Below are 18,847 nucleotides of genomic sequence, written 5' to 3' on the forward strand. Positions count from 1 at the left end.
ATAATTTTAAGTAATTGTTGTAATAAATAGCTCTATTCAATAATAGTTTTAGTTATACCACGAAGTTAATAGGACGATAATAGAACGAAAAAATCATGGATATTCTCTGTCGCAGAAATACGACACGGGCGGTAGGGGCACGGCAATATTTGTCGCATATATGCGACTCGCGCGGTTAAAAGGTTAAAATACTAATTTTTTTGTTGACAGATTCACACATTTCACATCACATTTCTTTTAGGACATTGCTCGGTGGTGTGTTTTTGTTAATTGTTTCAAAGTTATAGTATATACCTACTTAGTCACTTCGACTCAGCCCCAGATCCTGTCATCTCTACGTTGTCTCTCCGCTGCGTGTCGGAACTAGTTTCACTTTTCGCGACAGTCATCTTTTTGACGAACCTGTTATATACATTTAAACCGGATAACCGTATCATTCGGTAACTTTATAAAACTACAACGAGCGGGAAATGTCTAAATAAAACCAATACAATACAGATATATACAATTTATTCAATATTTCTCTCTTAGGTGTAGTTAAAACTATTCTCAAGCTACCCTCACTCGGCCCAGCCCCAGAGCCCGTGGCTCTCCCGGATGGTCTCCGAGTTGTCTCTCCGCTGCCGCGTGACGGCGCTAGCTTCGCCTTTCGCGACTGCCTTCTTTCTCTCCATCTTCTTTTGCCGGATCTGTAGGTTTTTCTTCACCTGAAAGTAAACAATACCAGCTGGAGTTGTGTTTGTGGCGACATCTCTACGCCACATGTCATAACAGCCAATCACGTGACGCTATCGGCCAATAACAGAGAAAAGTCTAAATCGCGCAAGAAAAGATCTCACGGATTGGAGCATAATCGTGTGTCGCGCGGTGTCCCAGGCATAACACCTATCCTGGTAGAAGATCTTCCCTTCGTGGCGCTCGAGCCGAATCATAGGTATCATTAAAAAAAAATTACCTTTTTTATATTAATAACTCTTTAATACCTATCTCAAAACTTTGTTGATATAAGATCCCGTTTGGTTATTCCAAATTTGTATAAAAAGTTTTTTTTATTAATTTTATAGGAATTTTTGTACCCCAAACCTATCCTATCCTGAAAAGCAAGAATGTGACTTAGACGCTAGGAGGAAAAGAATGAAGTTTTTGTGTCAACAGAACGTACATATATACATACATTCAATGTAAAAGGAGCCTGATCCTCTATGATTTAAGTGTCAGTTTTCTCTGCACTTGACTATACGACAACCGCATATTAAAGTTGCTTTGCATAGAACTCTATAACACAGTAATAGTAGCGAATTTACGGTGGTTTGGGTAGGTTCATATTCTGCAGACCGTACTAAAATTGTACTAAAACTTTCACTATTATTAAAAACGGCACAAATTGATTAACTTACTTGTTGCTTGACGACCTCCGGCGCTATGGTACTAGCTGAAGTGTACGTCCTCATGGAGCGCACGTCTGACAGAGCCTTCTCGATCATCGCTAGACGGTACTTCTGTGACGTCGGGTCCAAATGCTCATCCTTCAAATACAAATATATATTTTTTTTTATTATTACAAGCCATATTTGCACGCCTAGATATGATCTAGTTCTTGCGAATGTTTAAGACCTAAGTTAAGTTTGTTTTCCATATCGTGTTTGTGTTTAAAAAATTTCATTAAGGTTGATACATAAAGTTACACCTCTTTCCCGGAGGGGTAGGCAGAGACACAACTTTCCACTTGCACCTTCGAATTTATAACGATGGTTGAGAAGTTGAGATAACAATGCTACCAGGCTATGCTCAAATGGGAATTTCTATAAAACCTACCTAACCGGAGCTTTTCACGAATATCAAAACTTGCCGCCGTGTGGTTCCCTGCACATTAGAATCACTCCCTCTTTTTTCCCATAGATGTCATATAAGGCGACTAAGGATAAGCTGAGGAACTTGGGATTCTTCTTTCAGGCGATGTGCTAGCAACCTGTCACTATTTGAATCCGAATCCATGGTCAAAAGCATATCCGGGCTCCTCTCCAAAGTGGTGAAGATGCAACCGGGACTAAAGTCAGGAAAAAGAAGAATGAATGCTATGATAACGCATACAGAGTTCATAAGATAATTTTACCTTATTGTCAGTTCTGTGAGGCTGTTCATCATCATTTTCTAATATTTCGTCTTTATGGTCTTGTGAGGTAATGTCAGGGGCTGGAACGAGTGTTGGTGGTTCTTCTAAATCGAGGTTCTTGGTTTTATCCGTTATATGTTGCACTTTCTCCTCGTCATTTTTAATTACATCTTCCACCTGGGAACCAAATAAAGGTTATATAAGATTTGTTAGTCTTGATTTTCGTGGGTTTATATAATTGCAAAAGATCACAGAGTAACTTTGTAAAAAAGGAACAGCCTCCAATCGATATGCTCCTTTTCTGAAGTCGGTGAAATTTCTAAAACCTTCTCCTAAGTGTAACAAACACTTTCCTGGAAACCGCATCAAAATCGATACAGCGAAACGCGAGATAATCGCGGACAATCATACATACAGGTTAAACTGAGGACAACTTATAGCGTTCGCCGCGAACTTGGACCACGCAAAATTTTTAAATATATACAAAATTGTTAATATCTCTACTTAACCGATTTTCATGTTCCACAGTCAAAGTCAGTGGGGTCCAGAGGTAAGGTGGTAACCAGGATAAAAGCAACGAGAAATAATATTCCAGGACAAGAAGAAAATAAATAAAAACCTCTCTTCTAAGTGCTGCTAACTCCTCGTCGGTGTACTTGGTGTGATCCATCTGTTGGTCTTCCTCGTCGGAACCTTCATCTTCATCATCACTGACGGAGAGGCCGATGCCCATTTCCTGCGAATGTGATGAAAAAAATTAATTCAATTTTATTGTTTAAGGCACACGTTTCATTTGAAACTGCAAATTAATGATGGGCCCGCGTATATGTTTAAGAGAGAATGTCTTCAATAGAGAGAAGATTTAATAAGTAGTTTATTGTATGCCGTGTGGTTCCCGGCACCATTACAAAAAAGAATAGGACCACTCCATTTCTTTCCTACGGATGTCGTGAAAGGCGACTAAGGGATAGGCTTATAAACTTGGGATTCCTATTTTAGGCGATGGGCTAGCAACCTGTCACTATTTGAATCTCAATTCTATCTTAAAGCCAAATAGTTGAACGTGGCCTATCAGTCTTTACAAGACTGTTGGCTCTGTCTACCCCGCAAGGGATATAGACGTGATTGTGTGTGTGTGTTTATTGTATAACTAGTTTTTGCAACTCAGCGCGTGTCAAACTAAAAACCTTCTGTAAGCGGTAGGTGTAAGTAAATCTGAGTTACCAGTTCTGGATCCTAAACAAAAACGCAACCTGTGTTGCAGGGAAAATCAAGCCATAAACATAATGTTATGATAAGGTTATTTGTTTGAGTATAATAAAGCAGAGGATGCCAAAAACTAGTAATGTAGTTAATTAGAGAAATCACTAAAACAAAGTCAGCTCAAATAGCAATCAGCAACATTTTCAAAAGGTCCCAGGTTCGACCCCTGGTCAGATCACGATAAAAATACGTATTTTCTAATTAGCCTGGGTCTTGTATGTTTATCTGTTTAAGTAGATAGATAGTTATAATTCTTTTATTTGATTTGCTACACACAATTTACAATTTCATATGGAACACCAATTAATTAGGGTGTGACTTGCAGCAATACAATAAGATCACAACTCAACGAAACTATTGCTGTAGAGCAATACGCTGATTCTCAGTTATGACCTAGGTGCTAATGCAGGTCAATCAGCGCACGTAATAAAAAAAAAAAAAAACAAAAACAGTATTTGTCCCTTATATATTTTCCTATAACAAACCTGTAATAGATCATCGTCGACATCCCTCGCCCGCTTGTACCCCGAGCAGGCCACTTCGGCGTCCAGTTCGTCGTCCCGCTCCAGGTCGGAGAACTTCGGGAACGTCTCGCTCTCGAAGCCGAAGCGCTTCTTGAAGAACTCGCGGACGCAGCGCACGTCGCGGTCGAAATATCTGGCACGATGGATTATTGTAACCGTATTATACAAAAACCAAAAGAAGGTTTAATTATATCTTCCCTATGATTCGGGCTCGACCACCCTAGTCATAGCTCGTGCTACAATATGCTTGATCACAAAATAACATTGATAGATAGATAGATGAAATGTTTATTCGACAATGCTACAAACAAACAAATATAACAATAACAAATCCTTAAATCTAACACAGGTGTGCTGTAGCAAGTCGAAATTTTGAAATATCTTTATTGCATAGAAATTTACACAGTAACAAGAAAATAGTACATAGTTATAAAAGAATAAAATCACGGACATAGATATATAGAAGAATAAAATGGCGGCCTTATCCCATGAAGAGATCTCTTCCAGTCAACCGGCAAACAATAAAGGAACTAGATAATTAAATAAAAAAAAAAAAATGGTCATAATATTGACATTGAATGTGAAGTACATGTTCCGCTGCAGAGGCAACTGCAAGTAGTAGATGTAATGCATCCATGAGTGAGAAATTCACGCAGAAATGGATTAACAATTAAAAGAATCACATACATTCTTTTAGGCGAAGGGCTAGCAACGTCACTATTTGAATCTCAATACTATCATTAAGCATAGCAGCTGAATTTGGCCTATCAGTCTTTCAAGACTGCTGGCTTTGTCTACCTCAGAAGGGATATAGACATATTGGATATAGACGTGATTATATGTTAGAATGAATGAACAATCACTTACAGTTCAGCGTTAGGATGTGAGGTAGACACCATCTGCGGGAAGTCAATGATAATAGGGTGACCTTCCTCATTGATCATGATGTTGAACTCGTTGAAGTCTCCGTGGATGACCCCACAGTTGCCCAGCCTCACTATCAGGTCCATCAGTTCATCGTAGAGTGTATCCGGTTCGTCTACTGCGGTCACATGTGTTCTGGAAGATGAAAATTTATTGACTACAGCTGTTGCAGTGTGTGGGCTGATATAGCAGAATAATATTCATACAAATATACATAAATACATATATTCACGTCTATATCCCTTGCGGTGTAGACAGAGCCAAAAGTCATGAAAATACTGAAACGCCATGTTTAGCTGTTTGGCTTAATGTTAGAATTGAGATTTAAATAGTGATAGGTTGCTAACCCATTGCCTAAAAGACTAATCTCAAGTTTGTAAGCCGATCCCTTAGTCGCCTTTTACGACATCCATGGGAAAGAGATGGATTATGGTCCTATTCTTTTTCTATTGGTGCCGGGAACCACACGGCACCAAACAATTTACAAATAAATAATAGAATATTCATCGCAGGCATCTGTAACAATGCCTTAACACTGGTTGCAGAAAAAAATATTCTACTTTGTTATGGGATGTTTTAGAACCGTTCACGAACATGCCGCTCCGAGTGGCAACTTGCCCTACATACGGTGCAATCACTGGACCAAGCGACAGTCGGTCGCCGATTTTGTGGCAGCACGGACGCGGTTCTACGGGCGGAATGATCAAAAAAAGGAAAGATCATGCAGAGCTGACCTTACAGTGAAACTTCACACATACATATGTACATAAAATCACGCCTCTTTCCTGGAGTCAGAGACTACCTCTTTCCACTTGCCACGATCTCTGCATACTTCCTTCGCTTCATCCACATTCATAACTCTCTTCATGCTAGCTCGGCGGTTTCGGGTACTCTTGACCTGACCCTTTACCAGGACGTCCTTAATTTGATCAAGATACGTAAACTTCACGCAGCTTTCCCCAAAGGCATTGAAGTTATTTAATGTCAGCAAATCGTCAAATTAAACTGTTTAAAAACAAACTTACAAAGGTCCTCCATGTACCAGCTCCATGACCACGCAATGCCTGTTAAAGTCTATAGGCTTTGGCACGGGGAATCCTCTATCGTACAGAGCCTTCATGTATGCAAACTCCTTGGTTGCTGATATCCGGGACAGGTACAGCCAGGAGGCGCGGTTGCGGTGCGCGTGGTAGTCACGCTTGCCTTTAATGTTGCGGAAACAGGTGCGGCCCAGTCTATGATGAATAAACAAATGCGAAATATATATGCACGTCAATATCATTTGCTGGGTACACAGAGCCAATCTTGAAAGAGCTGTTCGGTTTTATGATGGAATTGAGATTTAAATAGTGAAAGGTTGCAAGGAGCAACCTACAAGAGGAATCCCAACTTAATAATCATATCTTAGTCGCCTTTGGACAGACATTCATAGGGAAGATATTGAGTGGTTCTTTACTTAAATGCCGGAAATCACAGGGCACATAATGATATGTGTAAAATATATTTAAAAAAAAAATTACTTTATTTGTAAAACTGCCAGACCAATTTTTATGATATTTAGAACAGAGCAATATTAGAAACAGGCAGAAAAAATAGAAATTTTTTTGAATTGATTTGTCTAACTAACTAACTCACCTATGAAGTTTGAGACAGAGCGGATTCCTGTCTTCGTCAGCCACTGTGTAAATGTTTGACTCTTTACCGACACCAATCTGGTTGCCGAAGGATGCAATCACTTTTCTGTTGGTGAGTGCCTTCAATGCTAGGTAGTCGTAGCCACTGTTGGTTAAACGGTAGCCATCATCTGTAAAGGGCCAAGAAACAATTATTTCCTTGTTGTCATCATTCTGCATTTCGTACTATAATCACATATTATTCCAAAGAAGCCAATAGTCTCATAAAAACTGAACACATTCAGCTGTATGGCCTAAAGCTGGAATTGAGATTCAAATAGTGATAGGTTGTTAGCCTATCGCCTATAAGAAGAATCCCATGTTTATAAGCCTTTTAAGGCATTCATGGGAAAGAGATGGAGTGGTCCTATTCTAATGTGCTAGGAACTACACGGTATTATATTTAAAGAATAAAAATATTCATAAATACAATCATCACAAATGAAAATGGTCATATTTCATTGCAAACAATTATGGCCTCATAAAGGTTCGACTGGCAGAGAATGCTTTGTGATATTAAGTCCACTTGTTGTACATTTTACATGCATAATGTTTAAATAGTAAATAAATAAAATTGCACACCAGATTTTAACTTGCTCAAATATACCCTCACACTGGCAGAAATTCATATGAGTAATGACAGGGAACTTTTCATAGTACACCACATAAAAGATTAAGTCATTGCTTGAGCTGCCTCAACAATGACTAAACAATTTTTAAACATTAGACTGGCAGCAATATTTAATTAAATTAAATTTAAAATTTAAAAAAAATGTAAATATCCTTACAATGCTTCCCACGTTCGTAAGTAAGTAGCCTGTGTTTACATAGTTCTTTCATCAATTTGTGGACTCCACCATGCCGCAGGTTTGCTATCGAAGCCACCAGAGACCCAGGCACGAGCTCATGATTCTTCATGCCCATTTCCACCTACAATATCGAAAAAATATTAGGGGAAATGAAATGTCGTGAATATTACACCGCTTCTTCTGCACTGACGCCTTGGAAGCGGCAGTAAACTTAGTTTTTAAGTAATTTATTTGACGTCAACCAAGTTGTTAAACCATACGACAATTATTAAGCGATATAATAATATCCTATAATAATGAATAAAAAATTTTGAATTTTTGAATTTTTTTTTTTTGAATTACACAAGTATAAAATATAACCTTACCGCTGTTAATACACGGAAGTCCTCACTAGTTAAATAACGCATTATAACAACATCCAATTTCCCCATTTTGCTATGAGTTAGTAAATGTAAGAGATACCTAATTAAACACACGCGATAAAATAGTCAATTTTATTGTTTGAAGAACGCATGCACGCTTTTGGTACCTACATACATTATCAAGTAAACACAAGAATGACATTTGACTGACAGTGACATTGATATCTACATCTGCTCAAAAAATTTTCTTTTCATCGCACTTTGATCTTGATTAAGGTACACATGCTCTTTAAACAATACCGGCCAAAAGCGAGTCGGACTCGCAAACGGAGGATTCCGTACGAGTACCATTATCACGTTTGTAGCAAAACCTGTTTATTTAAGTCAACCGAAATATGCTTAAAAATGACGTTTGTTTAATAGGAGTCCCCCTACCTTATTTTTATTTAATTATTTATTTTGAAAGGGTACAACTTAATATTCAATAAAAATTTTAAGCTTCTACTGAACAAGTATAACGAAGTGTAAAAAATTGGTAGTTTTAATATAATGTGTATTTACTTTTTAAATATATAATTTGTGAAAATTTCAGCTTTCTAGCTATCACGATTTACGAAATAGAGCATGGTGAGGTGATAAACGGACAGACAGACATTAGAGGCTAAGTAAAAGGAACCCATCATATCCTTTATTTCAGAATATCTTAATAAGATAGGATAACTACTCCTCGCTAGCATCTCCCTCTTCTTCACTGGCTACTCGTTCTTCTTCACTGGAGGGTTCTGCGGTCACTTTAGGGCTCTCGTCACGCCCTTCATATTCTCGGATGTACAAAAGCTGAAGGTAGGCTTCGACGCAGAGTAACTGCAAATTGCCCAAATTCTTTGAGTATTTAACCAACGGAGGACAACACTATCAACCTAGGTATTATGCTGTTTCCGATCACGTGGTTCATCGCAAGTAATCCCTCCATCGATCTCGTATTTGGTAAAATGATGAAATTCTGCTTCTTTATTCATGAACGTTGCATCATCTCTCTCTTTTTGTCGTTGCGACATAACCAAAGCAAAGATATCTATAGAGGGAATAAAATGTAGGCCTTATCAAACTTCGTTCGAGAATAGACCCCTAGAAAACAAGTTCTCAATTACTAGTCTTCAGTTCGAAAGAGAAATGTATAATACTAAATTTCTTACCCTATTCGCTTCAGTGTAAGAGTAACCTTCAAGTCGCAGAGTGTAACCAAAAACGCTGGTTGATATTTTGGATTCGGCCACGATCAAATAGTTATCTTCAGTGAATATGGGATAGTTGACTATTTTGTAGTTGCCCGCTCTTACAGGACATGACATCCTACAAGGACAAAGTAAAATACATATATTGGGGGCTTATTCACGAAGGTTAACCTTAGAGACTTAAGTACGAGTACATATACTTACCGTGGGTGAACATGGTGGAAAAACATACTGTAAATTTCTTGATCTTCGTTCTCTTCATCTTCAACGCAGCCACTGTTTATAACTGTAAAGGTTTTGAAATAGTCGCAAGTATCTAAGTTGCGGATATCTTGGCACTTTTGCATTATCCCCTGAAACAGATAGCTTTCATCCAATTAGGTAAACTTATTCGATAAGTACCTATATTCTAAATCCTATCCGTAAGCCTATAGGGAGAGAAGAAGGATAAGTCATGCGTCTTATCAGCGTTCTTGAATAACCGCCTTACTCTGTCATAATTTCCACTTTGCAGAAGGTATTGTAAGTTATACTTTTTGTAAATTATTTAGGTATCTGACGTTTTACCTTGATGACCCAGCCACCTATCAAGGTCGTTGGTGATATTCAACTCCCCACTCAATGATGAGTCGTACAGCCTCGTGTTAAGGCTCATTTCTGACACAGTTATTTCCGTACTAGGATTGGCATAACACGGTCCAATCCGGGTGGCCAGAAGGTTGGTAGGAGCCAGACCTCCCATCACCCTACAAAATAGGAGACAAAATAAAAATGTAAAAAACATTGACGTGACCTTAGTACCAATGAGTGGATTTCAATTGATGGTTGCCATGCCTAATATACCATGGAGTAATGGTTAATGGTATTTTAATTGGACTGTGCCTAGCTCGAAAATATTATAATTCAATGGTATGTAGGTTACATGCTTAATCTATATTAAATATGGCATTGCATGCCACCTTGGATATCACCCTCCGGTTCCAGGTTAATCAACCTATTTGGGACAGTTATAAATAAAGCATTTATTCATTTAGCAATCCACCAATCCCGCCACACTACAGTACATGTCCATACAGTTTATGGAGTGTGGCACACTCAATAACGACTCTTCATTTGAGACTCCAACAAGACCTGACATGACAAATAGACGACCGCGCGTGTTTGTGGAAGTGGTGCATTACCTGCTACTCTACTTCTCTAGCTATCTCTTTGAATTTCGCTTTTAGTGGGAATTCCATTCCCAGGAAGAGAAGTGCTACAGGTACCACTACAAAATTTCATCAAAATCAGTCTTGTAGTTTTTGTGTTCATCATTGATACAAACATAAAACTTTATAAAAAAAGACAAACGAGACTGTTTTTTTAAATCGTAAAAATCATAACAAATGTTATTGTTGTTGTTTTTGACCTAAACAGATAAAAAAATTACACTTACGCGTTGATGGCTGACCTGACTGAAGGTTGGTTTGATTGACAGAAAAACAAACAAACGTCAAAAGTACCGCAAAAGTTCGATCTTCGAATGATTTCTCTTACTCAATTCTCTATTTATTTGGAGAAAAATAAAAACAATATAATTAATTCAAAAGTAACAAATACCTTTTATTAAAATATTTGAGGTCATTGTAATGGAATCCAAAAAAGGAGTCAAGGTAATAAATATTATTTCGGTTATAGGTTATGCAATGTTGGCAAAGATTAATTTGTAAAACTGATAATAAATATAAATATAATTTCTTAGCGTATTTATTTAACTCCTTAGTCTTGGCAAAATATTCTAATTGCTAGTTGCAATCAAAAGAGTCACTTTTGTTGGTTATAACAAACTTCGTTGTTAACAAAACTATTCTTTTTTTTTGTTGTTTTACTTAACTTTGTCGAGTTAGTCAAATGTATTAATAACTCATATTTTTGTTTCAGAGAAAAAGAAACACTGATCTGAAATCTAAAATTACAATAGATAACACTGCACCTCTGCCAGACCTTATCCATGATCTTTACCACCGAGAAACCACCTTCAGCAAGCCCTACAGACTATACCACCAGCTGCTGGCCCAGCGGAGGTATAAAGGAATCAGATCAGCAAGAGATAGGTACTTATTCCATTTTGCCCTCCCTGGCCACCCACTTAACGCATTCACGGACAACTATGATGGAGAAATCAATTATACCTACTTTGAAAAGTTTGCGTACAAAAGTTTATTGCCGAAATATATCACAAAAATCAACCATCAGCACAAAGATGATCCCGTATCAGAATTACTAAGACTTAAATATGAATGGAAGTATAAAATTCACAGACAGAAAAATTGTAAGTAAGATTTTATTGATAGTCATCATAACTTTCATGTGAAATGTAAGCACTAACCATAAATATTGTTCAGATTGGTTTTCCCAAAATTTTGCAAATATGACCACATCACCATGTGCTAATAAATCATTATTACATACCTACTGAGTATATTTACCACCTCTTCTTCTTTAGCACATATGATTATATTCCCTACTGCTGGGCATATGCCCCTCCAATATCTTTCCACCTAGCTCTATCAAAGGATTTTCTGATTTTTTTATGATTGCGGACCACTTACCACCTGTCTCTTTACATTCAATAACTTCAGCTAATGTAAGTTTAGAATCGTCAACATATTATTTTGTCATGTTAAAGTATTCGTGTCTTTCTAGTGTGTCTTGGTGTTGCGGCAGAAAAGACAAAAATTGAGCAGTTAAATGATGAAGTTATGCGGTTACCACAACACCTGGTAGATCTAGCGGCTCTTGTGGACAGCGATCCCGACGAGAGGTTTACAGCATCATACAACTGGTATTATGGTGGGAAAGGCAATCTGCAACTTGTATGTGTGCATTGGGTAGACTATTTAGTGCACAGTGAATTCACTTGTGTTTGTAAGTATTTTTGTAAAGTGTACAATTTACCCCAGCCCAGTTATCAATGAAATTGAAGGCTTAAATTTATTCTCAGATTGGTGGATGCGGCTTTTATACATATGCAAAGATGAGAGAGATGTATGTGGCTTGCCACGTTTGTCACGTTTGTATTGTTTTTTCTTAATGTGGATTGACATTTTTTTCTTAACTGTTGGCTCTGTCTACCCCGCAACGGATATCGACGTGTAAAAGCTACACACACAGCCACCTACTAGTTCATAGTGAATGAAATGTCGCGCCGCGTCTCGCTTACCCTTCAGTTCCTTAGCTTTAATGTTTGATTAGTAACTAGTATTATTTTTCAGCATTATCAAGATTCCACAAAGACAGTTTGACCATTGATCACGACGATACTATATATTTCGATTGCGAGCACAATATTTTGGAAACGGTGTGTTCTTCAGACAACATTATAGTGTTACGGACAGTCAACAAAATATTTATACTGAAAATTATAGAAAATGATGCAAAACTGCAGCTGGTGAAATTAAAATCTTTCGAGTCTGAACTACCATTCACTAGTATAGCATTTGATATTGTTCATAAAAATATATTGTATGTTACCGATTTAAATTGTAAGTTAATTATAGTGAATATAGACAGGATGACTGGAAGATCGGTACAACTGAAAAGAAATAAAGACTCCATAGTTAATAATTGGAATACAGTGATTGGAGCTTCTCGGGGTGTTTATATGCATGTGGATAGAAAGGCTATCACAGGATATGACAAACGAACTCATTCAGCGATAAACACTTGGAATGGAGTATCGGGTATAGTAGATGAATTGGATTGCAATGCATTGTCATCAGCGTTCCAAGTTGAGGGCTCCCCTAATTTCTACTTCACATCTGAACATCATTTATTCCTCATGGATTCACGGTGTAGTAAAAAGAACAAGTTGAAAGTTGTTCAACGGTGGACGCATGGCATGCAATGCGTGCCAACATACATTTCAGTGCGTAAAGCCGAATTGAATAAGGAGTTAATAATTTTGAGTAGTCAATGGTGTGAAGACATGTGTGTTGTTAGTAATTATGCTGATAGACTTACCAGGTTGACAGATATTGATGGAGTTTCCATGCCTTACCGTCCGCCAAGCGTTTTCAATACTTTATATGAAGCGAGAACGAAGCTTCTCTGCATGGATATGAATAATCCTATAGATCCCAGACTAGTATACTCGATTACTGGTAAAGTGGAAGTAGACATTGGCAGTAAATATGCTATTTTGATGCAAAACTCGGTAGGTGACATTTCTTCGCATATGCTCTATCCTTTGTACTTGGACGATCTTATGGAAAACGATGCGGTAAACAGGTTAGACGAATGGGCAAAAACGTACAAAGCTAAGAAGAAACCGTTTGAAGTGACTGGAGTTTACGATTTTAGTAGTGTTTGGAAGGAGCTAAGAAGAATGCCGGATGTGTTTGACGGCATCAAGTCTGAGATAGATACATCTAAACCAATGCCTGATGAAAATGAAATAATTGACGTTTTTAAGAATGAGGAAGTAATGCCTGAGTTATTAGACGCTTGGGATGCTATCAGTGAAAATAATAACTCCGAACAAACGCACATAGATTTAAGTATAAACATGTACACTGAAGATGAATAAATAAAACTAAATTTATTTATTAAACGACTATATTTCCTATCTATAATGACTGAGTTTACAAACATATCCGCATACACGCTAAGCAGTCATGCCAACATTTATACATAAAATTAATTTACCAACATAACAAATGCTTCTTAATGCGATATTAAACTTTCCTCTTCAGGTACTAAGGACTTTACGAGGAAATGTTTATAATTGCATTTTGTATAACAGAACGTTGGGTCGCCAACCGAAAACAATAAGTACTTACATGCTTATAATTATATTATAAACAAAAAAAAAGGAAGAAATGTTAATATCTCTGTACAATACATAGTAGATAGGAATAAATAGTTACAAAATATTGACGATGCCCAACGCAATTAAAATTAGTGTATTTTTATTACATTCGCCCAATAAACAGTAAATTATATAACTCATCATGCTACAAGAGCTATGATGAATAATATATGTCATTTAAAAGTAAAATGGAAAAGATATTTGAGAGAACATATTTATCTCTTGAATGCTTCAAAAGTATGTGCACCTATGATCTCAGTTGAATAAATTTCAGACTAATTTCAACTTCATGTTCATCGTTTAAAGTCTATTAATGTCTGCATCCAAAGTAAACAGAAATGACATATTTCATATGTTTATGGTATTTCCAATCCTTTACAAGCCAATTAGGTACAATTCATTAGATGACCAGACATCGAATTGGCGAAGTATTGGTAAGAAAATATATTGTGCTACCTTTAAATGCCGGTCTTTATTTCTAGCCCTTATTCTTTCTCGGTTCTAGTGAGAACGCAGCCTTAAAATAAAGCACAGAATACGCGCTAGTGTGTCAAGGGCCTGGACCAAAGTAGTTTCTTTACAGACTGCTATCGTAATCTCGGATCTAGTGGCAGTCATCCATAGCCTGAATAAAGAAAAAAAGAACACATTAAGAATATTGTTACACACACCTATATCTTTATTTCTACCTCGCACCCTAATTTATAGACAGCAGACATATAAGATTGGAAAGGAATGTTAAGAAATCCTTTAAATCTTTTCCTTAGATGTGTTGTTCCCTGCGCGGAAAGCGAAACAGCTGGCCAGAGACATAGCCAAACCAAACTCGGTGGTTTCCTTTCCTTCTCCATTAGTTTCTCTGGTTTTGTTTTTTTGGAACATGATCGTCCAACTTGTTACACATGACTATGATATCGTCAAGATAGCTGAAATACTTTGAAACCTCACCTAGCGCCTTGTAAAGGACCGGAGCCAGTTCCTAGTGAGTGGCTGCTCGTGTTGGTTCTCCCTCTCCTTCTGTTCCATCTGCTCCATGAGCTTCCTCTGGTTCTCTCTGAACATGGCGATAGGGTCGTCGAACTGGCTGTAGTAGGTTAGGACATCGCGAACGTCAGCCACATCGGACATTGCTATCGCTGTGTGTTAAAAGTAAAAAATCTAATTGAATTAACAGTTTAAAAATGTAATAAAAGACTCAGCGAGCTAAAACAAGAGGTCTTTAACCAACTAAGGAAAAATTTAACTATCAACAATCAACTAACGTTATTTAGAGTCAAGATTCTTGATCCTTGCCTCGCCCTAATTTTACCAGTCCTAAGTTCTAAAACTACATTTGCTATCGTCACGAAGACTTTTTCGTATACTTTGACTAAGGTTTCGTTTAAAATTGATAATAAAAAATAGAATTAAAAACTACTCACTCTGAAGCAAATTGGCTAGATCTAGGAGTGAGGTGTCGTCGTCTGAGCCCTTCCATTTCTTCAGGATGAGCGTGTTCTGCGGGTGGAATTTCGTGGATTCCTTGTTCCAGTCCACTACTATTACCTGAAATCATTTTAATATTTAGATATTTATGGTATCTCTATTGTTTATTGCTTCCATAGCCTCTAACAGTATGACGTAAAAGGTAACGAAAGGAATAGGCACGTTCTCATCTAGTGCATCTTTTACCATGATCCAAAAGATTACCTGCAAAGTTTGCAGAAGTCTGGTACGAGTTACTTTGTGTAAAAATTTTAACTATCCGATCCAAAATCATGGTCACAAGGCGTACCCCCGGCTGCTCTCCAGAGAGGTGTGGATGTAACCGGGACTAGGAGGAAGAGCTTCAACTTTTTAAGTTCGTCACCTTGCATTTTAAACGCTATCCCTTGATATGATACTTTCCAGATTTCTTTGTATGCTAACTTTTAATGCAACTTATGTACCTTAGAAAGATCCCTGTTCAATCCGTCGAGATTCTTAACATGCACGCCATCAATGAAATGCGTGGAGTCTCTGAACAGCCTGTAGTTGATCAGCTTGTTCTCCGGGTCCAGCTTGTCTATGACGGGCCAGATCATAAACACGTTCTCCGTAGTGAAAATCACCACTTCATAGTTTGAGTTGGCTACGGATTGTAGGAACTGGTCTAGGCCGGGACGCTTTTTGAATCTAGAAATGTTATAAGCATAATTTGGAATTTAATCCATTACAGGCTGTTATTAATCTAATTGCATGGCACTGGAAACTGCTTCTCTTTAAGCATGCAAGAATTGCATGCATTCTCTATTCTTCTTTTGTTTTCAAGTTGAAGTCTCAATTTAACATTAGTTGGGTCTTTTAAGAAGTTTCATACCACAAGCGATTTGAACCGCAGTTCGATTTTTAATAGGTCTTTCATACAGGTGCTAGTTCTTCTAAACAGAGGGCAGACAACATTTGCTCTAATATGATTGCCTAAATTTCCCACTTGAATCAAAGGAGAAATCTTTCCTAACATTTCCACTCTTGTATCATGGTTATATGTGTACCCTAAATCATTCCTTAATGCGCCAGAATACAAATTAAGATTATGATGGAGCTGTCAGCGCAAATTCTAAACTTGTCACTTGAATAAAATTTTAATACACCTTAAGTATTTTTACACGGTACCAACAAACCATGTGTAGCTCACTCACCTCCAGCCGGTCTGATAAGACCAATCGGGATGCACTAACACATCAGTGAACTCCAGTACCAGAGTGTAAGTCGGCTGGTACGGAGCCGGAAGAGGATCTGGCAGGAGTTTCTCGCGAGACGGCTCCTTGATCATCTGATGGAAATTAATATTATTAAAACATTCATTGTGTTATTGAATCGTCGGCCTCATGGCGCAGCGGCAGTATGCTTGTCTGTGACACCGAAGATCCCGAGTTCGAATCCCGTCCAGGGCATGATGAGTAATGAACTTTCTCTGATTGGCCTGGGTCTTGGATGTTTATCTATATAAGTATTTATTTTAAAATATAGTTCATTGAGTAAGTATCTCGTAATATATGTTTCAAACTTACTTTGAGGCTAACTCAATCTGCGTAATCTGTCTGTCTGAATTAAACAAAATACATTAAGCTATGAATATGTATTAGATACAAATCTAAGTCACCAAATTATTACAAACTTAAACTACTAATATGTAAACAAACATTATAACAAAATACAGTACTTAAGTTACAAAGCTTAAAAAATTATCTACTATCTTACAGATGCTATGTGAACCCACCAAGACCATATATCAATTACTCAAGTTACATAAGTTTAAAAGACATACAAACTGAGGAAAACATAGCAGCTCTGCATACATTTGGCAGTTACTGCTCAAGGGTGTAAGAATTAATCTAGTGAACGGACTTGAGATTCTTCTTTAATTTAGGTGTTTGAGCTACATCACTATCTGAATCTAAATACCATCATTCTACTTACATTTCAGAGCTAACTCTTAAGTGGAGTGTCATCATCTCTTCTTTATCTATATTTATTTTTTATTTTTTTGTGAAATTTTTCTTTTATTTGTTCAAAATATATTTTCTTGATCTTTCTCATAATCTGATTGAATAGACTATCAGTAAACCAGCTAAATAAAAATGGTCTTGTAATTTGTACCTATGTCTGTTTGTCTGTGTGTGAGCATACCTTTTCATAGAAAGTAAGCTCCTTCCAGGTCCGCTTGAGGTACTGCAGCACCACAGGCAGATTGGAGAACTCATCCTCTAAGATCTGTCCGTCTTCGCCGCGCCGCGGAGCTCCCATCTCCACTACTAGGCAACCGCCCATTACGGTCAGCGCACCACCAAACACGCCAAAACTAATGGGAAATTATTTTCAGATTTATTTTTTTTATTAATTATAAAGTTAACTTCAATATGTAGAATAAAAACAAAAAATATATAATAAATAGAGTTATGAATGTTTATGAAGTGAAATAAGAATGCAGAGATCTTGGCAAGTGGTAAGATACAGCATCTGCCTATCTGTCTGGAAAAGCACTGCATTATTATGTATGTATAAAGGTATATAAAAAAATTCCATTACATTTTAAGACTAAATAAAACAAAAAACATCATCAAAACTTTGCAATCACAAAAAAATATGCCTATATCAGTGCATTTGGAGTTCCTCAATGGTGCAATTGGTGAGCTCTTTTTCGCCTTTCTTCTAACTCTAACCTTCCATTAAAAATGAGTTAATATATTTGACAAGAACATCCTAATAACAATATTTCTATAACATAATTAAAAGATAACAAACAAGAAGAAATACCTAATACATATTCACTTAATTTTAGAAGTTGATATTGTTTACCCTATCTTCATCCGTCTCCAACTCTTCTCATTCTCCTCCGTCTTCTCCTTGTTTTCCTTATCAAACTGCTCCTGCTCCTTCTTGATGACCTGTGCATCCTCACTGCTGAGAGGAGCTTGTGGAAAGAACCGGCCCAGAATGTCCACTTTTTCTGCTTTGATTTCTTTTTTATCTCCTAATAAAGACAATACATATAAACTAATCACCATTTTTTTAATAAAGGTACTACATACAAGCAAGATTTTGTTTCTTTGGTTTTTGTGAGACACACCCCAAGAATGTGCATGGCGATGGTAAATTTCAATTTTCAAAGGTTTACTTTGCATAATTTGAAATGTGCTGGGGTGTTGTAAATGTTAAATAATAAATTATTGTGCAATTATTTTTCTCATATAATTGAACGACTACAAAATCTGGTTTTATACAAAACTGTGATCTGGTTAATTCTTAATCTTTAAGAAGTTCCGAGTTAACACGATCTCGAAAAATGTAGAAAAAATAGAACTAACCTAAATTATCGGTAGAATAAGTTCGAACTGAATCTGCAGTAATAAGCCATTTCTTCTGTTTTGAATTTGTTACATTAAACTTTGAGGTCTGATTATGTACTGATAAAGTTTTTGATAAACTAAATGCTTTTCTAAGGGACATATTTAATTCATTAATTCACATTTATCTTTCACAACAAAATCTCAAGGTGCTGAATTTGATTAACTTGACATTTGATTAGCACAACTTGACATTCCTTTTATCAAACATTTTTGATTTTTGAAAG

At 37.0% G+C, this 18,847-nt stretch overlaps 3 protein-coding genes and 1 non-coding gene across 5 annotated transcripts; 1 reads left to right on the forward strand and 3 right to left on the reverse strand.

Moving 5' to 3' along the window:
• Positions 1–493: 493 nt before the first annotated feature.
• Positions 494–7,858, reverse strand: LOC106138927 (uncharacterized). Its single transcript, XM_013340231.2, has 10 exons — positions 7,672–7,858; positions 7,286–7,427; positions 6,460–6,628; positions 5,850–6,059; positions 4,768–4,959; positions 3,862–4,033; positions 2,733–2,849; positions 2,114–2,290; positions 1,398–1,526; positions 494–707 (listed from the first exon to the last, which is right to left on the reverse strand). Exons 1-10 carry the CDS (start codon positions 7,735–7,737, stop codon positions 561–563), a joined length of 1,521 nt encoding a protein of 506 aa, XP_013195685.1. The 5' UTR covers positions 7,738–7,858; the 3' UTR covers positions 494–560.
• A 530-nt stretch (positions 7,859–8,388) lies between these two features.
• On the reverse strand, positions 8,389–10,352 carry LOC106138922 (uncharacterized). The gene is made up of 5 exons (XR_009657197.1): positions 10,339–10,352; positions 9,471–9,649; positions 9,108–9,256; positions 8,865–9,021; positions 8,389–8,532 (listed from the first exon to the last, which is right to left on the reverse strand). It is a non-coding gene; the product is annotated as an uncharacterized LOC106138922 (transcript).
• A 12-nt stretch (positions 10,353–10,364) lies between these two features.
• LOC106138928 (uncharacterized) lies at positions 10,365–13,763 on the forward strand. 2 transcript variants are annotated; one of them, XM_013340232.2, is made up of 4 exons: positions 10,365–10,555; positions 10,824–11,214; positions 11,589–11,810; positions 12,158–13,763. In XM_013340232.2, exons 1-4 carry the CDS (start codon positions 10,532–10,534, stop codon positions 13,468–13,470), a joined length of 1,950 nt encoding a protein of 649 aa, XP_013195686.1. In that variant the 5' UTR covers positions 10,365–10,531; the 3' UTR covers positions 13,471–13,763. The 2 variants fall into 2 exon arrangements, with proteins under 2 accessions (XP_013195686.1, XP_013195687.1); XM_013340233.2 differs by having other exon boundaries at positions 10,400–10,555; positions 10,824–10,996.
• LOC106138929 (mitochondrial import inner membrane translocase subunit TIM50-C) lies at positions 13,512–18,806 on the reverse strand. The gene is made up of 8 exons (XM_060948469.1): positions 18,582–18,806; positions 18,073–18,247; positions 17,404–17,575; positions 16,413–16,546; positions 15,681–15,906; positions 15,174–15,297; positions 14,701–14,888; positions 13,512–14,377 (listed from the first exon to the last, which is right to left on the reverse strand). Exons 1-7 carry the CDS (start codon positions 18,721–18,723, stop codon positions 14,701–14,703), a joined length of 1,161 nt encoding a protein of 386 aa, XP_060804452.1. The 5' UTR covers positions 18,724–18,806; the 3' UTR covers positions 13,512–14,377.
• Between the last annotated feature and the right edge of the window lie 41 nt (positions 18,807–18,847).

The sequence above is a fragment of the Amyelois transitella genome, chromosome 16 (genome assembly GCF_032362555.1).
Source record: "Amyelois transitella isolate CPQ chromosome 16, ilAmyTran1.1, whole genome shotgun sequence".
Taxonomy (NCBI): Eukaryota; Metazoa; Arthropoda; class Insecta; order Lepidoptera; family Pyralidae; genus Amyelois; species Amyelois transitella.